This window comes from Citrus sinensis, chromosome 4 (assembly GCF_022201045.2).
Source record: "Citrus sinensis cultivar Valencia sweet orange chromosome 4, DVS_A1.0, whole genome shotgun sequence".
NCBI classification, from domain to species: domain Eukaryota; kingdom Viridiplantae; phylum Streptophyta; class Magnoliopsida; order Sapindales; family Rutaceae; genus Citrus; species Citrus sinensis.
Window position 1 is genome coordinate 23,242,067 of NC_068559.1, and position 26,917 is coordinate 23,268,983.

Consider the following 26,917-nt stretch of genomic DNA (forward strand, 5'->3'; position numbering starts at 1 on the left):
AATATTTGTGAGGGTTAAAATTTGGGCAAAGCTCCATTAGCATTGATGTAAGTTGGTCCCAGTAATAGCCTAATTTGTAAATATCAGTTATAGTCTCATGTAATATGAGTTGTAATCTGAGCAATAGTCTCATGTAATAAAAAAAAGCGCAAACTCTATGAATTTGTCGGTGACCGTACAAAGCTATAATTGATCCGTATTGAGTATTAATTAATTAATTGAAATTAAACAAGTTGACCACAACTCAAACTTTAGAGTTTTTTTTTCTTTTTTTTTTCCTACCTTAGGCAAAACTTTAGAGTTAAAAGAACAGTAATTAATAATTCTTTTGTGGTAAAAATTCATAGCTAGCCTTAGCCTTTGGTGCTAGATTACCGCGCGTGTGCGCTCGCATATATATATATATATACACACACACACACACACAAACGACACATGCATGGAAAATATATTCTATTATTATTTTAATAAATAAAAGATGGAGTATTAAGAAATTACAGGTACTTAACATCCGAGCAGGAATCAAGGTTAATTAAAAAGTAAGATTATTTAAAGTGCACGTGGAGACAAAAATCATCTTTGGATTATCCGATGTCCATCGTATGAATCGATTCTCTTTCTTTTTTTTATAAACGCAGAAGCTTCATTTATTCAATCAAGAGTCAATTTTGTATTATATAGACAAAACATTAATTGTTATATATAAAGGCATGATAAAAATTATCTGATATGAACTCTCATGAGTTTTTAATAATTTTATATTATGTGTATTTAAGTGATAGTGTATGAGTATGATTTGATTTCTTCATTTTTTTATTTATTAACTACCAATCACCTATGTGTATTTTTACTCAAGAGAAAATCAGATCATGAGAGTATCTTAATTCATAAAGACATGCGTGGGTTGAATTCTACAGTGTTTATTGGCTTACAACAGTCTCACAAGTCACAGAACAAGGTTCATCAAACACATAAAAACTATGGAAGGAAGGAAAGGCACATACTTATTTGCTTCTATTTTATTTTTTTGAAAATCCATAATGCTTTTACAGTCTCGTTAGATAAAAAAAAAAGTAATGTTAGTTATCTCATTTTTTTTAAAAATAATGTATCATTAATTAAGTGATTTAAATTATTTTTTTTATAAAATAAATGAATTAATTATATTATTTACCGACTAACTAATGAATACTAAATCATTTACAATAATTTTTAAAAACAAAAAATTTAGGATATATAATACTATTCACAAACTACCCAATCCCTCGTGTTCTCATCTTATTCGTGAAATAATGCAATAACTGACTAATAAAATAGCTCAGCTCAGACGTCAATAGCTAGCCTTAAATAAAGTTGGCTACATATGTTTGGCCCAGAGAGAAATCCCCGTACACGACAGTAGGCCTAATTGTGGACGCCACCAATAAAAAAGATTGCCTGGACCTTACCTCCATCACAAAAAGTCACGCCGACAGCTACTCGGCACGCAAATGAAATTGGTCCCTTCTCAAGATTATGGTCCCGAATTTGCTTATCTGTGCTTTGGATATTTGCTACCATTTTAACAAAACTTGAAATTGTTTTACCTCTTCTTTTTACAGCGTTACAAAATATTATTGCACTTCTCAAACAGTACATTTTGTACAAATGTGTGGAGCGATAGGAATTATTATTAGATACAACGGATAAAGAATTTATACGTTATCATTATTATTATTATTATTATTTGAATGGGAACTGTGTGTTATTATTAAAGTTGTAGTTACTATGGTTGTCTCACAAAATTATTAAATGATTGGATTCAATAATAGCATTGCTTGCAAGGTTTCTCTGTGGTTGAAATGTCAAAAGTAATTTATTTTATAAATTTTGACGAAAAAAAATGTTTGCTAATTTTAGATACATACATAGGAATATAATATATATATATATATATATATAAACAACAACTAATATAAGACCAGATAATATCTTTTGAGTTTTGAGTCCAGTAAAAGAGCGAAGATTTAATTGGGACTGTCGAACAAATTCCATGATGGGTCCAACAAATATCTCAAACGTTTTTCGTTAAGCACTTTCATGGGAGTCTAGAGGATTTTGATGGGTGAAACAGTCCATTGGGAGACTCTCAAGGCCCAAAAATGCATGGGCCTAATTCTAGTTACCTTTTACTAGAGCAATGCTTTCCACACCTCGGGAATATGCTTATAACACCTTTCTTTTTTCAGTTTGCTGTCATAATTCTATTGTTACTGGCAATTACGTAAAAGACAAATATTAATGTAATTAAACAAAAATATCTCTGCAAATCATGACAAAATAAAAATAATTTTAAAACAATGAAGGAACAAATTACCTAGTAACTATTTTTATTATGAAAAATAGTTTTATTTACAAGATTAATTAATTTATTTCAAATAATGGTAGAATTTCATAAAAATTCTATTGTAATTACTCATAATTCAAGATAAAAGTTCATAAATAATTGATAACCATATGAATATATTTTTACATCGACTTTTAATAAAATTCAAAATCTTTTATATATATATATATCAAACTGAAAAAGAAAAAAAAAAGAGTTACAACTTAAAAAATTCACATTTTTTTTTCTTTTTCTAGCTTTTGCCGTCTACCACTTTTTTTTTAATTAAAAAAATATAACTTTACTATTATATGGCAGCACGAACATTGATTATTGACCATTCAAACGTTGCTCTTTATATTAATATCCGCCTTCGACTTTTGCAAAAGAAATTACGGCCGGCGGTCCAACATGACGATCGCTCCGTTCATACATCTCCAAATCCAAACTCGTTAATGTGACGTCATCGTGTAAACAGTTGTTAAATACCTAACAACTCACGCGGCTTCAAGTCATTAATCAATTACAACAGCATGTGAAGGACACGTCATCAATTTGCCCAACTTTGAAAAGACGATTTGGGCACCACGTTGTCACCGTACAGCGAATCAGAGATCGCCAAGACTGTGAGCGGTGATTGTGACTTTCGATGTTTACAGAAGCAAACAGAGCACGAGTGTAAAAGCCAATCGACTCCGCCCCAACAGATAATATATCAAACAGTGAGCAGATGTCGGACGGTCAAGGAACGGAGCCGGAGAAGAGAAAAGCGGGGCCAAGCGACGTCGCCGGAGGGTCTCAAAAGAGGCCGCGAGATGGTAGCAGAGAGGAGACGGCCGTGACGGAGGAGGAGGTCGAGGAGTTCTTTGCAATCCTCAGAAGAATACACGTGGCTGTTAATTACTTCAAGTCTAGTAACGGCGGAAACCGTCACTTAACGGAGGGACGGTCATTGGCTTTACAATTAGAAATCAACGACACCGTTAAAGCAGCCGAGGACGTCAAAGTAAATACGGGTTTCGATTTAAATGCTGATCCGGATACCGATCCCGATCCGGGACTGGTTTAGATGGGTTTGCCGCTTTGTTCGTTCCAATCTCGTAGTTTGTACTTTCTCGAGTTTGGGGTTAAATGATCAGCCGAATCTTTTTGTTTTCTGTTCTTATTTTTATTTTCTTTGAGTGTGTCATTCATGCAATTCGAAAACAGAAATTAGGTTGTAACGATACTGATTTTTTAATTTAAGACTTCAATTTCTAAGCTGCATTATTTCTATTCTTATGTTCTTTTTGTATCATCATCGGACAGGTGTAATTTTTATGACTATTTGTTGTTATTATTAAGAGATTGGGATCATTTTATTTTATATTTACATAATAAAATTAATAATATGTTTATTATTTTTATTAAAATTAGCATCTCAATATCGAATATAGCTTAATTCTATTTATTTAAAATTTCAATGCTTATTATCTTTTATTTGTAAGTTAGATTTGATCGATTTTAAATTAAAGATGTGGATTGTTTTACGATAGAATTATGGAGAAAAAAAATATTTAATAAATTTCTAATTGCAAATACGACCAATTGCAATTTAACATTCAATTTTCATTGAAAATTTAAATTCGCTTTCTACTATCGTAGTCCATGGTTCTGTGATTTACGATCCTCGGGATAGGAGTCAAAAAAGCTAAAATTTTCACAATATTATTTAAATTCATCATCGTTGACGGTCCAGAAGAAGAACAACGTGAATCATAATCGTTGGTTAGGGATGGCAAAATTCGGGTCTAGATCCGGGTTTGACCTCCCCAGTTTCGAATGCTAAAATTTTATATCAGATTCAGATTTAAATTCGATTTTTGTGACACCGGGTCTGTTATGGGTTAAATCTGGAATAATATGACTTTACGGATTGTGGGTTTTCACCCCAAATCACATACAAATAAAAAAATAAAAAAAAAATGTGAACAAATGATGATAATATGAACAGTGGTGGCTGATAATATGATGATGATGATGAACACATCATAGCTGCGAGCGCGATTCACAAAAGGTAGATGAATGGTAGTCAAAATCGAGATCGCGATGGACAATCGACGGCAAAACGAAGGCTGGTGATGATGATAAATGTGAACACAACAAAGCGAAGCGTTGGATGAGTGACAACGATGATTTGATGAAGAGAAGAACTGAAGAGAGACGAGAAGGATGATTTGATGAAGAGAAAAGAAAGAGGTGAAGAGAGGCGGTTGTGAAAGTGTAAAATGGATTTAGGGCATCAACATTTTTTACCCTTTTTATATTCCGCATATGCATGTTTATGTAAACCTGGAACCAAATCCGGAAACATCCGAGTCAATAAAATTATATTCGGATACCATATTTGTTTTAATCTGATACGGGTTAAACCCGATCCGAATTATCTAAGTTAGATCGGGTCCGAATTAAATTGCTATCCCTATCGTTGGTGACAAGAAGAAAAACGTGAATCTTGATTTGTACACGTGAATTGCAAAACCATTGTCTCTGTCACATTGTTTTTATCTATCATTTTTTCCCCTAGGAAATAAGGAGCCTTCTAGCAAGAGGGTCTTCTTGGACTCTAAGGAGTCTACTCAAATATCATTCAATATTATAAAATTAATATAGATTTTTTTAATAATTAACTTACACACCCTATTGAAGACTCAAGACTTGAGCCTCAAAAGATTGCTCCTTGCTACACTTGACTTTAGACGTTATAAAACCTACGTCACACAACATGTGCTTGAATTAAGCTAACTATGTTTGAATTGAACCTAATGTTATATTACAACACTGAGTTTTCAAACTTCTCAATCCTTTTTTAATTTATATTATGTATTTTTGTTATTTATAAATTAATCATGTTATTTGAATGGCTTTAATCTAATTAATGAGATTATAAATGCACCATACATAATGGGGAAAATGACTCGCAGAGCTGTAGGTTACAGGACTTTTGAAATTACAGGTCATCATTAATTTGTACCAATAAAGGAGTTGAAAGCGTTTAAACCATAAACGATGTCTGGTCCGTGGAATAAGATGGTGGCCGCTAAAAGATATTCAAATTGTAGATTACTATTGCTTAATATTCCCCCTTTTTTATCGACAGTGCATATATTTATATATTTTGTTGGCCACTAACCAGAATCTTGGGACTTTACATATCTTATCAATGCGGCAACCCATTATAAACTGCATAAACTACCGACACTATGAAAGTGAAGTGATTTAGGTGAAGATTGCACCTAAAACATTTGTAACTTTGCGAAGCCAGTAATACGAGGTAGTTTAGATGACAGTTACCATCATCCACTCGTCGAAAATTAATTTCTTTTTTCTTTCTTTTTTTTAATATAGTAAAAGAGAGCGTAAGAAATAAACTTGAAAATAAAATTAATTAATTAGCATATGGGTATAAATGATTTAAAATTTTATTATTATTAATATGCAATTATATATAGCCTCTACAGGAGTTACAATTTGATTAGGCTCGAGATTGACTCCGTAGCTGCAATTGATCTTGTAGATTTTAATCACTATTCACTAGACAAAACATAAATTTATTAATTAATTGTCACCTATTACACAGTCTCAAATGAAATTCCAACAATAAATTCAAGCAACACACCAACTACAAAATTTCCAAATAAAATTCTGAAAAGAGTAATATTCAAAAACAAAATCAATATTATCAGCTCAAAATTCTGCGTAATAAAGCAATCCGCCATTAATTAATGAAATTCCAGGCAAAATAAAAAAAAAAAAAAAGTAAAACTGAAAAAATCTACCTTCTTGCAAATTAGAGAGTGATCAAGCAAAGAGTAGTGGAAACCGCACTGTTGGAGTAAATAGAGAAATTGATACCGCCGTCACGAAGTAGCACCAAACAATGTCGAATAGCTTAATGGTGGAAATCGTCATCGGCTTGGAGGTGACGTGACAGCAAGGAAGGGGAAGATTCTGTGGAACTTGGGGTGGCAATGGGATGATAGTGTTTTGAGAGAGGCTGTGAATTTTAGATCTAGGGCTTTTTTTTAATAATAATAATAATAATAATAATAATAATAATAATAATAATTATTATTATTATTATTATTATTATTATGTTGAGTATTTTTTAATTTTTTAATTAAATTAAAATATATTTTAATTTAAAAAAATTCGAGTTTGGACTTTGATTCAAGAGTCTGATAAAATCCCTGAACCCAAATCTAAAACATACTTGAGGCATGTGTTTATCCCCAATATAGATCTATTTTTAATTTTAAAGTTTTTGGAAGACCCATACTCGACCTAAATTGACGTGTGTTTGAGACAGCTGCCCATGCCATATCATAGGGGAATAATCCCTAGAATATAAGGTGAAGAGCGCAGCGCAGCTGTCCCAAACACATCCTTAATCGGGGCCATGTGGGTATGGCCCGTACGGGAAATATTATCATTTCTAGATAAAATAATCATAAAAGTATATGATGTAGAAGTATTAAATAAAAAAGTTAGGATTCTTTTCTCAAATAATAATATAACTATATCTATTTTATAATTATTTTTATTATCATCTCCAAAAGTCTCTATAATTTTTATTTTTTAAATACTTATTTGCTTACCTATGTGGCAAATAGAATGGTGAAAAAATATGATATTATCAAAAAAAACTCTTCAAATAGAAATAAGTTAATATTATTTTAATTAAATAATTATTTTTTAAAGGAAAAGTCAATAATAATTAAAGCATTTCTCTCTCTTTTTTTAATGAAAAGTAATAAAATATAAATTGAAGAGTGAAAAATTAACTCTCTAAATTTAAAGAGAGAGAATTAATTCTTATTTGAATATTCTTAATTAAAGTATCTTTTAGAGTTTTAAATATTGATGTAGCTTTTTAAATAAGTAATAAAATCTTATTTGAGAAGTATTTTGGTGATGCTCGTAGGATAATTTATCATTTGGAATAAAATTGTGGTAGTTTATCAGCTGGAAAAAAATTGTGGTAGTTGGCCATTTTGACCAAAAGCAAACGTCCACCTTTTTCTATTTATATTCTACCACTTGCGATTTGGAATCTCGTGGCTGCTCCACGTTTCATACGTCATCGTACCGTTACATGCATTACGTAATGCTCTAGCATCACTGCCGTCGATTTCGCTGATGAAATCCAACGCAGACTCTCGCATTCGCATTTATTTAAGCATGGGTCAGAAACCCATTCACCTACGACAGATATATTATAACTACAAAGTAGAGGAGGGAGACATAATACGACGACGTTTTCTTTGTGGCGGAAGGGAAAATGGAGGGAGAGAAAAGGAGACGGGAGCATAACGGAGAGCTGGAAGGGAAGAGAACGAAGGGAGAAGACGTTAATGAAGTAGCAGGGCAGACGCAGACGGTGACGGAGGACGAGGTGGAGGAGTTTTATGCGATACTGAGGAGGATACACGTGGCGGTTAAGTACTTCGAGAAGGTTGACAACGAGGCACGGCATAAGTTGACGGATACAGGATGGCGGCCACGCTTCGAACCCGAAGATTTCGACGAACATGACGGCGTTAATGATGCTGGTGTTAACAACAACCGAGGCCAAAAGGAGGAAGGCGTAGAGGAGGGGGAGGAGGATTCTGGTTTGGATCTGAACTCTGATCCTACATCATTCACCTCCAAAAAATATCGTTGAGCACTTCATAGAGGAATAATATTATTGTTCATAATACATGTATCTGTATTTTAACCTTCTTCTCTTTTTTTTTTTCAAAAAATTAGGAGGTGAGAATATTTAAACCTAGTCAAATATTTATGATCACTTATTTAATAAACATTTAATGAATATTTAAAATTTTAAAACGTATTTAATCAACTCATTTTAATACCCAAAATATCCTTAATCTAAATTATCAATTTAAGCCCCTTCTTCATGGATCAAAATTCTCTCCTAATCTGATTCTGAGCAAATAATTCAATTGCTAATTAGTTGTTAATAAATAAAAAAATAAAAGAAGTTAAATCTTGCCCATACACTACCACTTAAAGATATATGACAAAATATTTTTAAAAACTCAATAAAACTCAAATCATGAAAGAGTTATATTTCCTTTCTTCATCTCCTCTTTCCTCAAGCTCTTATCTTTTATTGGTCATTATTTTATATCTAAATTCTCCTTTTTTGTTTTGCTGAAGTTTTTCCCCCCTTGAATTTGAAACATAATTTCAACAAATTATTACCAATTAATTCAAAATGTATAAAAGATCAAAGAAACCATAACTGATACATTTACTATTACACTTAATAATAACATCCAAGTACTTCAGAGTTTGTTCATTCCCATATGGACTTTTATTTTCATCTGTAGAACCCTTAATAGAGGATAGAGCAATTTATTGTTGAATAAAAAAAAAATTGCAGGAATAAACTATTACTTGAACTTAAGAGGAACTCTACCAACTGTAAACTTTAGGCCAGATTCAATTACTAAACAAATACGATGAATCTTCTTTCTAATAACAGAAGTATAAATGAGGAAGACAAGTTCAATAAATGGGTAAAAAAAATTGAAGAAAGATAAGTACTGTAAATTTGGGGGGGGGGGGGGGGGGGGGGGGAGCCAAATTTGGTTTGAAGATGGGAAATTATTTATTTAATTATTTGCTTGTCTATAGTAGTAATTCACGTATAGGAACATTTCAGTGATAAAAAATTTATTAGAACGTGGTATAATGAGTATTTTGATGGGTTTAATATACCCTCACCCAAATTAGAAACATGAAAAATATAAAATAAATCATAATTATATCGAAAGAAAGTGATATGATTTATTTTACTTTACCACCTAATATTTTCTAACATATCACGTTACTGTCAAAATACTTTTTTACATAATATTTTAGTTTTTATCATTTTACCACCAAACCGTTAAAGTTAACAGAATCTTTAACAGAAATTATAATAAAAGTTTATATTACCCCCAAACTATGTAAATGTAATTTAACTCCCTAAATTTTTTTTTAAAAATACACAATTAATTATAGACAACGAAATAATATTTTTATCAATTGATTATTTCATATAACAGAAATACTTATTTGATAAAATTATAAATATTATACATTGCAAAATTTTTAAAATACTAAATATACTAAAATTCTTGAGATACTCCTGTGATATTAGTAATTTAGTAATGAAAGTGGTAAAATAATAAAAATTAAGAAATTAAACAGTAAAAAAGGCAACTGTCATAAAAATTTTGGTATTAAATGTTGGTAAAATGATAATATCCTCAAAACCTAAAGAAATGACAACAAAAGAATAATAAATAATTTTTTTTTTAAAAGATTCTACACTAATTACACGAAAAGCAAATAATTTGGATTTGTGAGTTAATTTCTTTGTTTCTGTTAATTCTATACGCAAGTAAAAGAGATATGATCACATTCTTTCTTCCCGAAAATGAACGCATGATGATGATGGGGGGATTAATTGGGTGGAGTTCATTTTCAAGAAGAATGGGGCCATTGAATTAATTGTAAGGGATAAAAATGATAGTCCCTGCGTTTTCAGAAAATTCAATAATGACGAACCTGCTGGAAATTCAAGCAAAGGCCGATAAGACAGAATAAAAAAATTAGCACGTTGGACAGCAATGCAGCAAAGACGACTTTGTTTATTGTTTTGTTGTCGGAAGAGACGGACGTTGGGTTCAACGGGTTTGGTTCCAGTTAGTTCGACTCTTAATTTTCTTTGTTAATTAAACAATGGCATTTTGATTTTAACTTTTAAGCGTATACGTCCCGTTTAGATCATAATCATCAATCAGTAAAAGATTGACAGAAACTATAAAAGAAAAGAGACATCGTTGATTCGTTTCATAGACGGAGCTATAATAACAGATGACTATTGCCACGAACGCGATTCTCATGAAGTTAAAGTCTGGTCATATCAACCAATAAAGTGTTGGCTCCACTGGAAATGAAGTCCCCTTAAGTGGTTTGACTGGATTTGTTCCCCAATTCGAGTCGCAGGGAAGTCGTATTTGCTGGGAGAACATGTGCCTCTCGGTTCGAGCGGGGACTTCTAGTCTGAATTGTGGTACGGGCTTAAAGGTGTCTCCCACAGTTGGGGCCCTCTCCAGAATACCTCATGGTCAAAATAAAAAAAAAAAAAATCTGATCATATCAATGACGCTAGTAATTTTAACGTTGAAAATTTTCAATTTACCGCGTGAATTTCATAATTATCACAATTACTATTATACCATTTAAAGTTAATATACGAATATCACGTTAGTTAAGCATAAATTGGGACCCCTATATTATTCTGAGTCATATATTAAACAAAGACTCTACACACACACACACGCTCCTCCTATTTACATATTCTTTGTTTGCATTTTTGTCATATGCTATAAATGTATTTTACATAATTCGACCAATGACGTAAGTGGATGGACCTCCAAGCCTAAGGACATTCATCCAAGAACAAGTCTTGATTTAAATAGTATAAAACGCCCAAGTACTATTCCTTACTAAATTCAAATTGTATAAAATAGGAGATAAGTTTTTTTTTTTTAAACTTAATTATACTTTTAATTATTTCTCTTACATAAAGAAACCATTGCTCAAAGGTAAAACAAAAGAGGTAAGAGATATAATGGAGGAGGAGGTACAATATTCTCTAAGCATTTTTTTCTTACTCTCTCTTTTATTATTGTTTGTTATTGTGCCACTCACAATCTCTAATCTAAGCATCAGAGGGTCTTTACAAGTAGAGGTGGCAAAAATACCCGTCCGGTCCGGACCCGGACCGTACCCGGGTGTTGCGGGCCGGGTAATACCCGGCCCGGGTATGAAGCCGGGTCAGTCTTGGGCATCACTTGATAAACCCGGAACCCGGATTTTATTAAAAAAAATTATAAAATATATATTATTTTAAATATTTTATATTTATTTGACTTATTTATTATACATATATAAAGTTTTAAACACTTAAAGTTTATATTTTCATGTCAAATTTTATTGAAATAAATTTAAAACTTACAAAATTATCAAAAAATAAAAAATATATACACATAAAATATTAAAAAATATAAAATCCGGGTACCCGGATTAAAACCCGGCCCGGACCCGGACCCGGACCGATTGCATCCGGGCAGGATCCGGTCATGGCAATACCCGGACCGGCCCGGGGTTTTGCCATCTCTATTTACAAGTAACACCACCAGAAAATCCTGATTGGGTTATTGTCTTACTACAGAGCTTTATAGCTCTTCAATGGTAGCAAACTCAAGGACATTAAACTCTCTCACAGCTTATTCCCCAAGTATCGACAATTTTATTCAACTCTTATTATATGGGCAATTACTGTCGTTGATATATTATGTACTTGTTCTTCTTTTAAGATATAAAGTCGACTTATGGTGCCTTTAAAAAAAAAAAGAAAAAAAAAAGCATATGATGAATGTGATGTGTAAAGTTAATATAGGAAGATTTATCCAGAATTACGGGCCACTGAATTGTGAAGCCCATTTGAATAAATTAAGCCCAGACGAACCGCTGCTTGCAAGTTCTAAACCCAGAATAACTGACCCAAAAGACTAGTGCCCAAAGTCGAAAAGGGAACAATTCCTAGCGAACTTTTTTTTTTTTCTTTTTAAAGCTATTTTTGGCAAATAATTCAGAGCAAAGCTTTACGGAAAGGCCTATCTAAAATGACCATCAAGGCTTTATGAAAAGATAAAGAAGATGGTCGAAATTGATCTGCCAACAACCATAAACGTTATTGGATGGCTGCATCTTTTATGCGCTTTGGCTTTTATATTTCACTTCGAAAAGAAAAAAGGAATTTTGTTAGCCAAAGAAGTTTAAATCGTGGTATGATTTTCGTACAGCCTTTAGTGAAAATGGTTTCTGTGGCTTCATCTTTTAATCCTAATTTAGCTTACCTTTCTTTTGGAAACATGATCTGAATATGAATAATAATAAGTTTCTTTTACAATTTTGTTTAAAAAATAATAAAATTTAAAACAACTAAAAATAACGAGGCCTTAATTACACATTAAAATTTTAAAATATCTATGAGTTCACTTTTTTTTTTTAAAGATCGATTTTTTGAAAATAAATATATTTTTAATGTATTAAATCTGCAATAAATAGTTACTTAAAAAAATGCGTCTAACCTTTTTTTTTTTTTGTTAATGTTTATTGATTTTGATGCATATAACACTCCAGAGGCGTATTGGATTTAATTTTTAGTAACACAAGAATTAATCTATTAATTTAATGCATGCTTGTAGTTTTAGGTTTCAGGATACGTCATGATTAAAGCAAAAACAGATACACAAAGTAATTCGATGTATGTATTTAATTCAAAGTATTTGTTAAATATCATTTTCCCAAAAGTTATTTTGTGCTTCAATGAAACAGATATGATGAAAATAATAATAATAATTTTCAAAGTATCTGCATCTCGCCCCACTTGTCATGACAGACGTCCACTTCGAACTTTTTAAACATTATTTAACTGATCATTTTTTTTATTTAAAAAAAAAAATGGTTATTTTATTCCTCTCGTAATTTAAACTAACAAAATTTTAGTTGATCAAAACAACACACCTCACACAAACTTCTTTTCGATGGAAAGCTACAAATTTCGGGTCCGGAAGTTTTGAGTCGTAGAAGATGGGATTGTTAATTTTGTTGCAGTTGGAATTCATTATGTGCGCGATATCTTTATCAAATGAATTTATAATTATAACTATTATTCTATTATAATCATAAAAAAATGTTATAATCAAATCATTTTGGCCCCCCCTGTTTTTTCGTTTCCAAACAAACATCAACTTGAGAAATCCGAGCAATTAAAAAGACGAAGAAGAAGAAGAAAAAAAAAAACTCAATTAGTAGTCAGACCCAGCTGTAAAAATCATCTATCTTCACGTACATCTCCACATCTTTTGTTTTCTTCAGTAATTAGGTAAAACTAAGAATACTGCCGCTAGAGGGAGGCTCAAAATCCCTCTCAAATTTTAATTTTTTTTTAACCGTGATCATAATTTTAATCGTGACCTTTGTACAATAATTTTGTTTTTAAGCATCGAAACTGAACCCCCCCAATAGAAATGTCAAAATCATTTTTTTTAATAATATTATGCACGCGCTCGCACACACGTCGTATAAAGAAAAAAAGAAAATTTATAATTTTGATTCACCTCTAACTCATTTAATAGCGTGGTACTTTTTAAAAGAATGATATATGCATGTCGAGCGTGTGTCTGTTCACTTGGTTCTTTCCTCCGTAATTACGCACAAGTAAAAGTTAATAATTCACCCAACTATTTCAGAATCGATAGTCTGTAAATTGGTTTAAACAATTTTTTTTTTATTATATGCTTAATTGCATAATTTTCTACACAGGTCGATATAACCGACAAATTAATAAAGTGTTATCACATACTAGTCACAAAAAAGAATCAAGTTTATTATTATTATTATTATTATTTAAGTAAGATTTGTCGTGAAGGTCGTGTTAATTTGACAATAATCACAGTATTTCCAAAAGGAAAAGGCCAAAACGAAGCATTATGAGCGAGAAAATAAGCATGCCGACAGAAATGAATAGAAGGCAGGCACATCTAATTTGAATTTTCATGTAAAATAGTTACTTAGTACTGCTAAGCTAATTAAACCTAACAAGACACTGCACGAGCCGTCTAACTTTTTGGCATGTGATCTAGATTGCAGCATGTGGACGCTCATGAGTCATGCCATACGCCTCATCTTCTTCTTTTTCTTTCTTCTCTCTCTCTCTCTCCAAAATAGAGAAGAAGATAGTCTCATAGTGGATGCTGTACGTCTGTCTTTCATAATATTATTATTATTGTTATTATCCATCGATTGCGTTAGGCCATCTGCTTTTGTAGGTTTCATATTTATTTTCCAATCGGCTTGATTGCGACTTCGACCCACCTTTACACGTTTCTATGAATATTTCAAAAATAAAATGTAATGGCAAAGTAAGAGGATTCTATGATTAATTGCATAGCATGCCCCAGTCCCCACCGGCGGTGCTCGCAAATTTTTTCATCACTATAACGCCGGGCTTCCATTTTAAAAAATAAAATATTGTATGCGTATTTTAATATTAGTCTTCAATTAATAATATGTATTGAATATTTTAATCTAGTCCCAGTTAAAATAATTTTATAAGGCCCGAGGGCATAATTAAATAATTTTCAAATAAATTTATTTCACTGAACATTTGATCAATTCGAATTTTAAAAGAGATAGAAGGAAAAATTGGCTGCCCGTCCTTCTACTTTTCTAAGGAAAAAAAAAAAAAAAGAGTTTATATCTTGACCCCTACTTGTGATCTAAACAATTTAATAGTTAAATTAATATGGATATTAGTAAATAATATAAAAAATGGTATAAATTAAATTAAATTATAACAGTACTCTATCTGTAAAATACACTTGACACGCACACGTAATATTTGTAGTAATATTTGTTGCGGCACTTGCACAACATATGTATTTACATGTCATTTGCGGTGAGTATTTTGGAGGGAAAAAAATTTATGTTTATAATATAAAAATTTATTCACTAATAGCGGCTGGATCAAAATCTTTATTCACTAATCACGAAATATGGGTAAAATTACGGTAAACAAGAATTTAGAGGCTGAAATGCTAATATATAAATATTAATAATGCGAACTAGGGACCAAAACGAAAATAAGTATAGTTTTTAGTCAAATTTAGTACAGAATTAATTTTTTTTTCCCTTATCACTTAAAAAGAAGATTTTAGGGTGCTAGAAGATGGAATTCATCATTTCAATTTTGAGGGCCTATTTGTAGTAGTTGCAACCCTCATCCAAACCAAACTCATTAAAAGGTCAAGAGATTGAATTCACATCCAACCTTCTCAGATGGTGTTCCAAAAAAAATATAAAAATAATATAGTTTTCAAGTCTCAACCATGTTTTCTAGAGAGTTGAATTGGAAATTAAAATATGAAAGTAAATGTTGATATTTTTCACATAGGTACAATATCGGACCATACTATGATATCTTCGAGGTACTATATTTCACAATCTAGATATCTTTAGATAATTAGATTTTGTTAAATTTTAATTGACTTTTGAACCATTTAATGATTTTGAGATAACGGAGCCATAATTAGATCCATAATTTCAAGTAAACTTTTGTATTATTTTTTATGCAATTAAAGGATTACCACTATATGTTTTTTTTTTTAAATGGACGAAAGGTTTGACCTATATGGGAACCAATTAACACGTTAAAAATATGGTGGGGCTAGAAAAGTATTTGAATTTTAAATAATTTGCTTTGCGTCAGTTTAAGTATTGTTGTAATTTTTAAAATAATTAAAATTAGTTGTGTTGTATAAATAATTAGTTATGGAGAGAATCACTTAAGTGTTTGGTAAAATTTATTTTTAAATTTGCTATTAGTTTTAAAAGCTCTCGTATGTATTTGGTCGAATTTATTCACACATTTATAAACATATATATATATATATAATATTTTTTTATAGTGTGTATTAATAATTGATAACTAAAATTACTTTTTTTATTTTATTAATTATATTTTTTATTTTGCTATCTCAATATAATTGGTAATAATAATAATCTCTCTAAACTTTAATAATTTTGTTTCTTAATTGGATAAGAATGATTTTAAAACTTTATAATATATATGATTATATGCATATGGAATTGTATTAATTATAAAACTGTTTCTCAAAATTAAATTTTGAAAAACTACTCTTGAATAGCTTTTCAAAATCTCTTGTAAAATGAGGTGATTTTTTTTTAAAAAAATTTACTAAACATTAAAACTAACTTTTAACTATTCAAAATTACTTTTGAGTATACTCAAAAGTAATCCCAAACAAGCATTTACGTCATGTTTAGTATTAAGATGTTATAGCTTTTAGGTTGAAATAAAAAAAATGTAACTATTAAATAAAAATTAATAGTGTGCAGTAAATATGACTTTTAAATAATAACATTAATAAAAATAAAAAATATATTATAGATCTTTGTTTTACAAGTGGTGGATCAATTAACCTAATTTTTAAATAACAAATAATTAATATTTATTAAATACTTTAACATCGTAACTTTCGAGTTGTAATTGCTCAATTTCGATAATAAACGGGACCGCAGTAGTCTTAAAATTAGTCATTAAATTAAGATGAATGGAGGTTGCCTTAGAGTAGAACCGACAGGTTAGGAATTGCTTTCAGTGAAATTTCTAGATGGAAAATTCAGTGAAACAAAATGGGGCAGGCAGCCGGTCATGGTCCACCACTCAAACCCTATCTTGGGCCAAAACCAGATGTGATTGCCGTTTTCTGTTTTCTTCAAAGCCAAGGAAATAGGCATAGAAATTAAATAAAAAAGCTAGATTGGACCATTGGGTTTGGTTTGGACTAGACTAGCCGTTTGGGAATCACATTTGTAGGGAACTTCAACGTCAATGAGTCATCATCGTGTGGAGAATAATTTCTAATGCAAGTGAGGACAACCCAAAAAACATTGTCTCCCTAAAACAAGGAATTGGAAAATTTGAAAGCAAATTTAGTTTCAAGTTTCCTGACGTGGACTTACCCATTGCCTCTTGCCTCTTTTATTGTGTGTTCAACGTGTTAACGAAGTAAAGTTAGCCACCAATAATGGACCGATGTGCCCACTCCTCAAGTCTAGAAATTAAAAGTTGTCACATTTTTATATACACATCTTCTCTCTTTTTAGAATGATTTGATGCCCCTATACTAATTTCAAATCGTGTTAGCCAGATTTATGTCAATAAAATATATAGTTGATAAGACTTCATCGTCCGCCAACTGTATATAGTGGAGTTTGTGAGAAACCCACGACGACAATTTCAACCTTATGTGTCATTCTCACCAGTGAAAAACCACCACAACAAAAAAAAAAAAAAAAAAAAAACCATTTGGAAAATTTTAACAAATTTGAAGAAAATAACATTTCAAGATAAAGTATTCAAATTACAATATTTTTTTTTTTTGGGTATTATCGTTGGGCTAGCAAATTTAAATCACCATTTTTATGAAGTTATCCGACATTTGACAATTTTGTGAATGACACAATACAGGTGGTGGATATTGGATCACTTTCAGATTGATTATTAGTTTATCATCTTATACTTTGAATGCGTCCAGATGAAGTTCGGTGCAGCCGAAAGATATACGCCCACTTGGATGTAATTAGTTCTTGTACTATTTTCGAACGCATTAGAAATGGTTTATGATCTATCTCGACCTATTAAATTTGGATTTAATCCAACTCAAATTTTAATATTATAATACTAATTTCAGATGGATTAAAAGTCCATAACCACTTGTCTTGATGACTCATTATTGAAATTAGCAATTTTTAGAAGGAAGATTTTAAAAACATACTAGAAAGAGTGAAATAGTCTACTCTACAACACATGAAAATATTCGAATCCTTAACTTCGTGAATAATAAGATCAAAAGGTATTTATAACTAAATTAACGAGTGGATGGAGGATATTTGATTGCTTAAAATAGCTTATGCCACCTTCAATATGATTTTTTAAATGTCAAAATTTTATTTATTTATTTTCTAAAGGCTTTATCTAGTATTGAGGTGTTGTAACTTTTAAATTACAACTGTTGTGAAAAAAAAATTATACTATAAAATAAAAATTAATAGTATGTAATAAAAAAACCTTGACAAAATTAATGAAGGTGTAATATATTTTTTTATCATATAAATATAAAATTAGTATTTACGAAACACTTAAATTTTACATATATGCTAGCGGATGAGCTTTATTACGAAAGCATATAACATGAAGTTTTTGAGTGCTTTGAAATTGTTGTGGCGTGATTTGTTTTTTTCGTCACAACTACTGTGGAATCAAAATTATAATTGTCCAACAATATAAACGTGAGTAAATTTACTATGTTACTACTTTTAACTAAACACTTGGGGAAAGTCCAAAAGATTGAAACACAAACAAGGCCTTGTTGATTAACTTTTGTAGAAGGAGGCATTGAATATATCATACTCTAGACTCTAGGCAAAGGTCTAGCAACCCGGCTGCTACATTCTTTTCAAGGCTCTCTAGTTCTGACTTTCTGCTACGACATTTAATAGCTGGCTGTTGATCTTTTTTGATTGAATTTTGATTTTTGTCACGCCAAACTTTCGGTACATCCAATAAAATGCCGCACTTAAATGTTGTCTTTGTCATTTTTTAGCAAGTGGAATGCCTGATGTAAAAGGTTTACGGCGTTACAGGCTTACAGCTGCTAACAAGAATCACTTCTTTTCAGGTAAATAAAGAGAAAAACGATGTCGCATATCACATGAAGTGTCGACACATCAGCCTGATCTTTTTGTCTACTTGTGGATAGATTCTCCTTCATCCGCATTGCCGGTTCTCCCTTTTCCTATTGTCTGCGACTCCGCTTCGAGAGAAGGATTTGTGCGCGGGGCTACCCACCATTTCTTGAGATGATGAGATAATTCATAAGATATGTGGTAAAATTAATTAAATTTAGCATTAATATATATATATATGATAAATTCTCTTAAAGAATCCGTTATTTTGTCGCATAATCGAACATTTTACGGCTCTATTTAATATAAACGTATTGTAATTTTTACAATTATTATTGTTGTAGAAAAAAATTGTAATAATGAAGAGGTGTAATTTAAAAGCTATCATTATTATAAAAAAAAATTAACAATATACAGTGAATATAATTTTTTAAATAATAATTTTAATAAAATTAATTTAAAATAATAAATTTAAACTTTTAAATTATATTAAGTACTTAATATATTAGTGTTATAATTTAAAAAAATATAATTATCTAACTTCAATTTCATGCAAAGTTTTTTGTTCCCTTCTACAGGAGTCGTGGCGGGTCAACCGCTGCCGCGCTCTCCGTCATCCGAGATTACGATTAAAAAACACATAAAATGTTGTTAAAAAAAAGGGTGACAAATAAATTAGGATTTTTTAAAACAATTAATTAATAATTGAGATAAAAACAGAAATGACTGACGAATTCCGCAATTGAGTGAATAACGTCATAGCGTGCTTCTTGACTTGGGCAAAAGTTGTGGTCCCCATAATACTGATGATGTTATTGGATAAATCTCCACCGTTGAATCGGTCCCCAAGTTACCCCTCCCGTTTCCACCGTCCAATTTGTCATCTCTCTTAATCGTTCTCCTCGTGATTCGGACTCAGGCGTCTTACCGAAGTGCGTCCGATTCACGGATCCGCAACACCAAAGAAGTTCAACATGTTACCAACCACACACTCCATGCTCAGATCAGGATATCTTTGTTCATCCGTCGGATATTCATAATTTGATATCACTTCATTATTAACGTTAGGTACGGTGAGGGTGAGACACATGTGATTATTTTCCTAACAGTATGATCAGCAGTGCAGCAGAGACCTCGTGAAAAGTAAAAAAGGAAGAGCGACACGGATGTGATGACACACACCAAACAATCAGCTGTATCATGTGATTGCTTTTAACATGGGCACTTAAACACGTGGGCCCACTTTGGAAAACGTATCAGTCTTTCTAGATACCAATACCAAACTGGGGAAAGGGAAATCAGTAAATACCCAAAATCGGCACGACATAATTGATTGAAATACAAAGGCGCCAAGCCACGTGGAGACGTTCAAAGAAGGGCAAGTTGACATGTTTGATTTTCGAGGAGCGGCTAAGAGCTGACGCGGCGCCCAATTTGTAGACCGTTTAATTGGCAACGATGGGTAACGTTGGATAACTTGGACGGGGCGGGTCCTGACACATTATAATACTCATATGACCCATGAATGTGTAAATTAATTGCTAAGGGTTATTTTAGTTTTTTATTTTAGTCGTTGGTTATCCAATGAGTCGGCTCGGCTGCGTTTGGCTCTTTTAAGCTGATATAAGCCAGCTTTCTTTATAACGCCCTTTATGGCCTCATCGGCAAGCACCGGTGCTATCAAGATTTTAATTTGAAAAAAGAAAAACAAAACACATAAATTGAAGGAGATTGTAATATTATATCACTGAAATCGATGAGGCCAATAGCAGGACTATAATTGAGAAATTATAAACATAGTATGCTAGAAAAAAAAATATGTGATACTAATTCTACCCATGCCAACGAGATATATATAAATTTATCGAGTATAAGAGGTTTTATATATTCTCTGAATTATGTTATAATATTCTAAAGTTATATAAGGCCTATTAAAGATTATAAATTCATACAATTATAGTATACACTATAATAGAAGATCATAAAAAAAATTTAAAAATTTGAGATTATTCATATTCATTCTTTTTTTTTTTAAAAAAAAAGAAACTATTTCTTTATATTCATTCTTACAGGGTCACTTGTAATTAATCAAATATTAATTAATTTTGCTAATTGACTATTTTTTTTTAAGAACATCTACTTTGTAAAAATTTAAAAACAGCAGTTAAATTTAAAGGAAATCACCTAAATTTTTCTAGAAAGTTCAAAAATTTTGTTGCATGATTTTTAAGAAAAAAAGAAATAAAATATACGAACTTGATACGTTTTGGGCTTAGATACATAAGATAAATTGTAATCGTACAGCACAACAAAACTTTTAACTAGACTTTGACAATTATTTTTGTTACAATAACATGCTGAGTTATGTTTTATATTGATTAGTGAAGGAGAATTATTTAAATTTATAAGTAAAATAATAAAAAAAATCTATTAAATAAGATAGCATTTTTAGTTGGATACTTGAAAACTCCATATTAATCACTTCCACCATAACAATGGATTGTAAATAATTTTTTAAAGAATTTTTTTATTAAAAAAAAAATTAGATAAAGAAATCACACAAATAATTAAAAGATATCCCACAGGGAATGATGGCTCGTGTGAGATTGTCGACGGCTCGTGTGGAAATGGAGGAAATGGTGGGTGCATAGGGTGGGGCCAAGTGGAGGGTATCGATGGGAAACCCGAGGGAAAGAGGACCCAAGATGTGGAAGATGGGCGATGAGAGGTTTTGAAGATACGGCTGTCGTCCACTTTGGCTGATTAGATATTTTTATCAAAAGCGCAAATGGGGCTCGATGCCACAAGTGCCACAATCAAACAATTGAATGGGTGGTTGCAGTGGAGAAGGGCAATTGGCAAGTGGGATGGGGGGATCCATCATCCTTGTGTTTTTATTTTAATGTATGGTTTTGGTGCGTGCCGTACCTTGTTGCCCTTTACCAGTCACATGCTAGTAGTGCTCGTACCGTTCATGTCACCAGCGACGATCCATCCATATGTTATGAAATAACATCAAAAGCTTTTAATTTTTAGACACAATTTTGAGGGAGCTCCATTTTACGTAACGAAAAAGTGTTTTGAGTGATTCGAAATTGAAAACTTAATTAAATAATAAGGGGACCCACGATTACACTTTAATCAAACATGGCTTTGAATTTTTATTCCGAACAATTCAATAAGAAAGTAGCCATGGCACCTGGGCTTTTTAAAATGTTTTTTTTTTTCAATAATTCAAACAAGTTAAGGGATTCTTACAGGCCAATTAAGTTACATTAATGGAGTTTGTTTAAGTACTTGAAAGTCTTATTCGAACAATTCAATAAAAAGGTTGCTTTGGCTACTATCCCATTTTGACAATCAATTTTTTTTCCCCCTTACTTTATTTTAAAGGAATGGGGGAGACATAGAACAAGGGAATGGCGTTACTCACCCCGTCTTTTGCTTTGTCAAGCATATTGCCATATTCTTGATTCTTCACCATTATCTCATGAAATTAAAAAAATAATAATAAAGAATTATCTATACAATAAGAACATAAAAAGAATATTTTAAAGTATTCAAAGTTTGATTGTCATTTATATTTTCCAAGGAACTACTCTTGGATGGTGATGTGTTGATTCTGTTGAACGCAATCCATTCATAATAAGGCGAGTTGTACTTTATACATAGAAATTCTGCAATCGGGCTTTTTTTCTTTTTTTAATTTTAATATAATTTTTGGGAAAAAGAAAAGAAAAGAAAAGAAAGAAAGAAAAGCTAATAACGTGTAACATGATTCTAGTTCATATTGACACGACCAATATTATTTTATTCCATGTAGTGCACATCATCATCATCGTAACCCAATGGAGGTTCCAAGAAAATGCGCCATCAATTACCTACAACTTTCATTAAGAAAAGTCCTCCTCCCCCACCCCGTCAAATCTAAAGCTTAATCAAAATCTAATTTCCAACCTAATCTAATCATTTTAAAAGTCTACAAGGCACCCCGTCAACTTGACCAAAGTATCCTTCCACTCACCCCTCCTTTTGAAGTTATCAACCGCTAAAATAAGAATTTAATATTTTTGTTTTTCACGTTTTAACTCAAAGTAAAAAAGTTCCGAATATTTTCTAAATATATATTATCAACAATAATGGTAAGCTTACTGAGTTTGTATACAAATTTTGTATTGTAAGTGTCGAGTAATATGGCTATAATAACCATTATATGTCACAAATGATAGATGATTTTTTACTTTCCATCCAATCATTAATATGATGGGTATGTGCCATCAATTTATGAACGTCATTTTATTTTAAATAAAAATTATGTATTTTAATTTTATGTGACTATTTTTTACATTAATTTTAATTTTTTTAAAAAATAAAATAATATAAATGTCATAATTAAAAATGAATAAAATAAATAATTGCAGTTAACCATTTCAGAAGTTTAAACGCTTCTAAAGTCTAAAGCAATATCGAAAAAAATTCTTTGACAACGAAAATTACCATAGTCAAATCCAAGATTTTGATTTGGAAGTTGCCCAAATGTATATAACAAAATTACTATAAAAATAAAATAAATTCTATTAAAAATTATAATAATGAAAATACAAAAAATGATATATTACACCATCTAATGCAATCATAATAAAAAAAAATCATGCCTGAAAATTAATATATAGAATTAATAAATTAATAATGCACAAATCTTAATACTAAAGTAACAGACATAATTTATAAATTAACACATAATAGATTATGCCTAAAAATATTGGAAAAAAGGACATTTATACTCCTAGACTTTGGAGAAATAATCACAAAAATCTCTAAGTTTTCAAAAAAAGCACACCGAGACCTCTTTTTTACCATAATACCCTTTGAATATAATAATTAGAAAATTGACTTTAAAATTTTTTAATTAATACAAATTTAATATAAATAATATAATTTATCTAGTAAACTAATATTATTACATTAATTTTAACATAAAATAATATTAAATTTTTAAACAATTATGTTTATTTCAACAATATATTTGTATTCATTATAAAGATTTTAAATAAATCTTTGGCTAAACATATTTTACAATTAACAAAATATCTTCCTATTAATATATTAACTTTTTTTACATAATATTGAAAATAATTTTAAGAATTTATTTATTTTAATATTATGTTCTATTTATTATTAAAAATTACTTTAATATAATAAAATAGGTCTAATATATGGTAAAATATTAAAATATCTTTTAAATATTAAAATTATTACCTTTATTTTGATGCTACATTTATATTTGTTATAAAATTTTGGGGTGAATTTTTTATTTATAAAGTCAAAGGGTATTATAATAAAAAGTAGATTTTGGTGCCCCTTATTGAAAATTCAGAGGTCTTTGTGACCGTTTCTTGAAACTTGGGCTGTAGGCGTCCTTTCTCAAAAATTTAATTTAAAGTTCATGATGGAAGATTCATTATTAAATAATAAGAATTTATGGAAATAAGTACAAATAATATAAACTAACTGAAAAAATAAAAAAAAGATGAGCAAAGCAAAAATTGAATCTTGGTGAGGAAAGAAAACTTTAGATTGTTAGCCCTTGTAGGAGAGAATCGGAAGAACTTAAGAAGGAAGTTGAATGGTTCATTTAGTTATAACTAGTTATGTTAGATGAAATAAACTTGAAAAAAAGAAAAAGAAAAAGAAATAGAAGATGAAGACACCAATTTTGAGTTTTATAGACTTGAGATTGTAGCTCTTTAATGTAAGAGAAAAAATTTGGGTAATAAAGACCGTAGAGTAGAAGGTGTATTAAAATATTTGGTGCTGTTAAGTGACCGCTGCTGAAACTTACAACTTCTTCAAAATAATGTAAAAAATTATAATAGGTGATAGAACCTGTATGATTTTTGAAATAACTGTAAGTTATAATATTTATAACATAGTAAAACTTAATATATTTTAAAATTAAGATTAGTAATTGTTGGTTATTAATATTTTTTAACTTTTATTTTTTAATTAATATTTTAAAATTTTCACACTATTAAAAAATTTCCAAAATTTAGGGGTTGAACGTTCGGCCATGCGAGTACTCTCACCCCTCATCGGATATTTCTTATAATGTTAAATGTTACTTTTTTGGGGAGGAAAAACTAGTTTTTTTTAAAAAAATTAAATCTCAATAGTTTACTGCAAGAACAATTTGGAAATGGCTTTAAAAATTATGAGGATGAATAAAATTATAGTTGAAAAACGCCTACTAAAACATGCTTTCTATCATACTTTCAAAAGCCTAAACCACACGCCGTCGTCGACTACTTTACCCACGGAACACACACGTACGAACCAACTCTCGAAGATTCGAATTCTATTCAAATCCAGCCGAGCCAAGCCAACGACAATTGCCAAATCTTTGAACAAAGATATTAAACCAAAGGCCGTGATTGACTAGGCAAGTGGGGCCCAACCGACCGGACTTGAAAACGGATTTCAACACCAATTTATAAATTCAATAAAAATGGTAACCCGACATCAAATCTAAAAAAAAAAGTCTTTTATTTGGAAACAACAAATAATGGCAAGTCCTCCGTGATGGCCTGTGTGTTTGTTTGATCCCACGCGCCTTGAGTCACATCATTGCATACACTTCTCTCTCTCTCGTTCTCTCGCCTCCTCGGTCTCCTTATATAAACTTGTGTTCCCCTCTTGCCACTCCTCGTCAGAACAACCGCACAATCTTTATTCTCTTTTCTCTCGCAACAAAGCAAGCCCTAACCCTAGTTCTTTTTTATTAATATCATTGTTAATTTTATTCTAATGGAAGAGTTGAGTAGCCATAACAAGAAGAGAGTCAGGGATGACCCGGCCGAGCCGGAGTTGGAGTTGCCGGAGGTGAAGAGGTTGAAGGATGATTTGTTGTCTGGATTTCTGGACGACTCCGATCCCGATGCGGCGGTTCTCGATCTTGACTCGGTAATGAAGAGCTTCGAGGTGGAGATAACACCCACTTCTTCGCCTCCGGTTGAGGTGGTGGATCTGACGTCGACGGATTCCGGCGAGGCCCAGCCGGACCTTGGATACCTTCTAGAAGCATCCGATGACGAGCTTGGTCTGCCACCTTCCACTACTGTTTCGAGTGAGGAGGTTAAAAGTGATGAGGTGACTGAGTTGGTCCGAGTCTCATCTGGATCGTCTGGAATCGGCGATTTGTGGGGGTTTGAGGATAACGTTAACATCTCGAGTTATGACTCGTTCGAGTTGGGAGTCGGTGGCGTGAATAATTTAGTAAACGATTACGTGGCGTTTGATGATGGGTTGTTCGAATATTCCAACGTGTACTTCGACCCGGCCGAGATTTCTGACTTCTCGTGGAGATACGAGACCTAGCCTGTAGAATGAAAATTTAAAATTTTAAAAGGAAAAAAGAAGTTTCCGGTTCTAGAAAATACGGATACGACTTCGATGAATGTAAATTTGTTTTTTAATTTTTTTATTAAAAAGGAAATGAAAGAAATATGTAGGACTAGAAATTATATGAAAGAATGGCGTAACTTTTTGGAGATGGTTCGAATATTTTTCAGGAATCTGGTTTTATGGAAGTTACAAGGAAACAAGAAATTTGATTACGAATTTCTTCCATTTGCGGATTCGTACTCTTTTTAACAAGCAAAAGGGGTGTTCCTAAATCTATCTACCAATTAAAAATAAATGTTAATGACAATTCTTTAGTTGGGCCAATTTTAGTTGAGGTGATCCGTGATCTCCTTTTTTCTTTTCTTCCCGCCCTTGTTATCCAATCAAGAGTTTGTGCCATCGTCCGGTGAATTATTTAATATTTTGTGAAAAATTATTAACTGAAATTGTGAACTACATGAATAGTGGATCTTATTTAAGTAATGGCTAAACCAGGTGGTGCATTACATGGTATATAGGCATGTGTTGAATAGCTAAACCTAGTGATATGTTTAAACGTATCTATCAAATGAGGAGACTACATCTGAGGTATTATAATTGATTAATATATGTATGACCTGTAATTTAAATTTAATATAATTATTATTTACATGGTGTTTTTTTTTTTAAAAAATAAATAAATGTACATATGTTATATTATTATTTATTTTTAATTTACATGTGACATAATATATTTGATGTATTTTAAAATTTTTCTTATTGAATTAAATT

At 31.1% G+C, this 26,917-nt stretch overlaps 3 protein-coding genes across 3 annotated transcripts; all 3 read left to right on the forward strand.

Annotated features, from left to right (window-relative positions):
- The first annotated feature begins 3,095 nt into the window (after positions 1 to 3,095).
- LOC107177711 (protein NIM1-INTERACTING 2) lies at positions 3,096 to 3,434 on the forward strand. Its single transcript, XM_015532025.1, has one exon. The coding sequence runs from the start codon at positions 3,096 to 3,098 to the stop codon at positions 3,432 to 3,434; it is 339 nt and encodes a 112-aa protein (XP_015387511.1).
- Positions 3,435 to 7,594: 4,160 nt separating this feature from the next.
- On the forward strand, positions 7,595 to 8,123 carry LOC102610919 (protein NIM1-INTERACTING 2-like). The gene has a single exon (XM_006484396.4). The coding sequence runs from the start codon at positions 7,686 to 7,688 to the stop codon at positions 8,067 to 8,069; it is 384 nt and encodes a 127-aa protein (XP_006484459.1). The 5' UTR covers positions 7,595 to 7,685; the 3' UTR covers positions 8,070 to 8,123.
- Positions 8,124 to 25,365: 17,242 nt separating this feature from the next.
- LOC102610607 (hypothetical protein) lies at positions 25,366 to 26,292 on the forward strand. Its single transcript, XM_006484395.4, has one exon. The coding sequence runs from the start codon at positions 25,550 to 25,552 to the stop codon at positions 26,117 to 26,119; it is 570 nt and encodes a 189-aa protein (XP_006484458.1). The 5' UTR covers positions 25,366 to 25,549; the 3' UTR covers positions 26,120 to 26,292.
- Positions 26,293 to 26,917: the final 625 nt, after the last annotated feature.

Excerpts from the sequence above, each read along its gene's own strand:
- LOC107177711 (XM_015532025.1), top strand. The coding sequence starts at position 3,096 with ATGTCGGACGGTCAAGGAACGGAGCCGGAGAAGAGAAAAGCGGGGCCA.
- LOC102610919 (XM_006484396.4), top strand. The coding sequence starts at position 7,686 with ATGGAGGGAGAGAAAAGGAGACGGGAGCATAACGGAGAGCTGGAAGGG.
- LOC102610607 (XM_006484395.4), top strand. The coding sequence starts at position 25,550 with ATGGAAGAGTTGAGTAGCCATAACAAGAAGAGAGTCAGGGATGACCCG.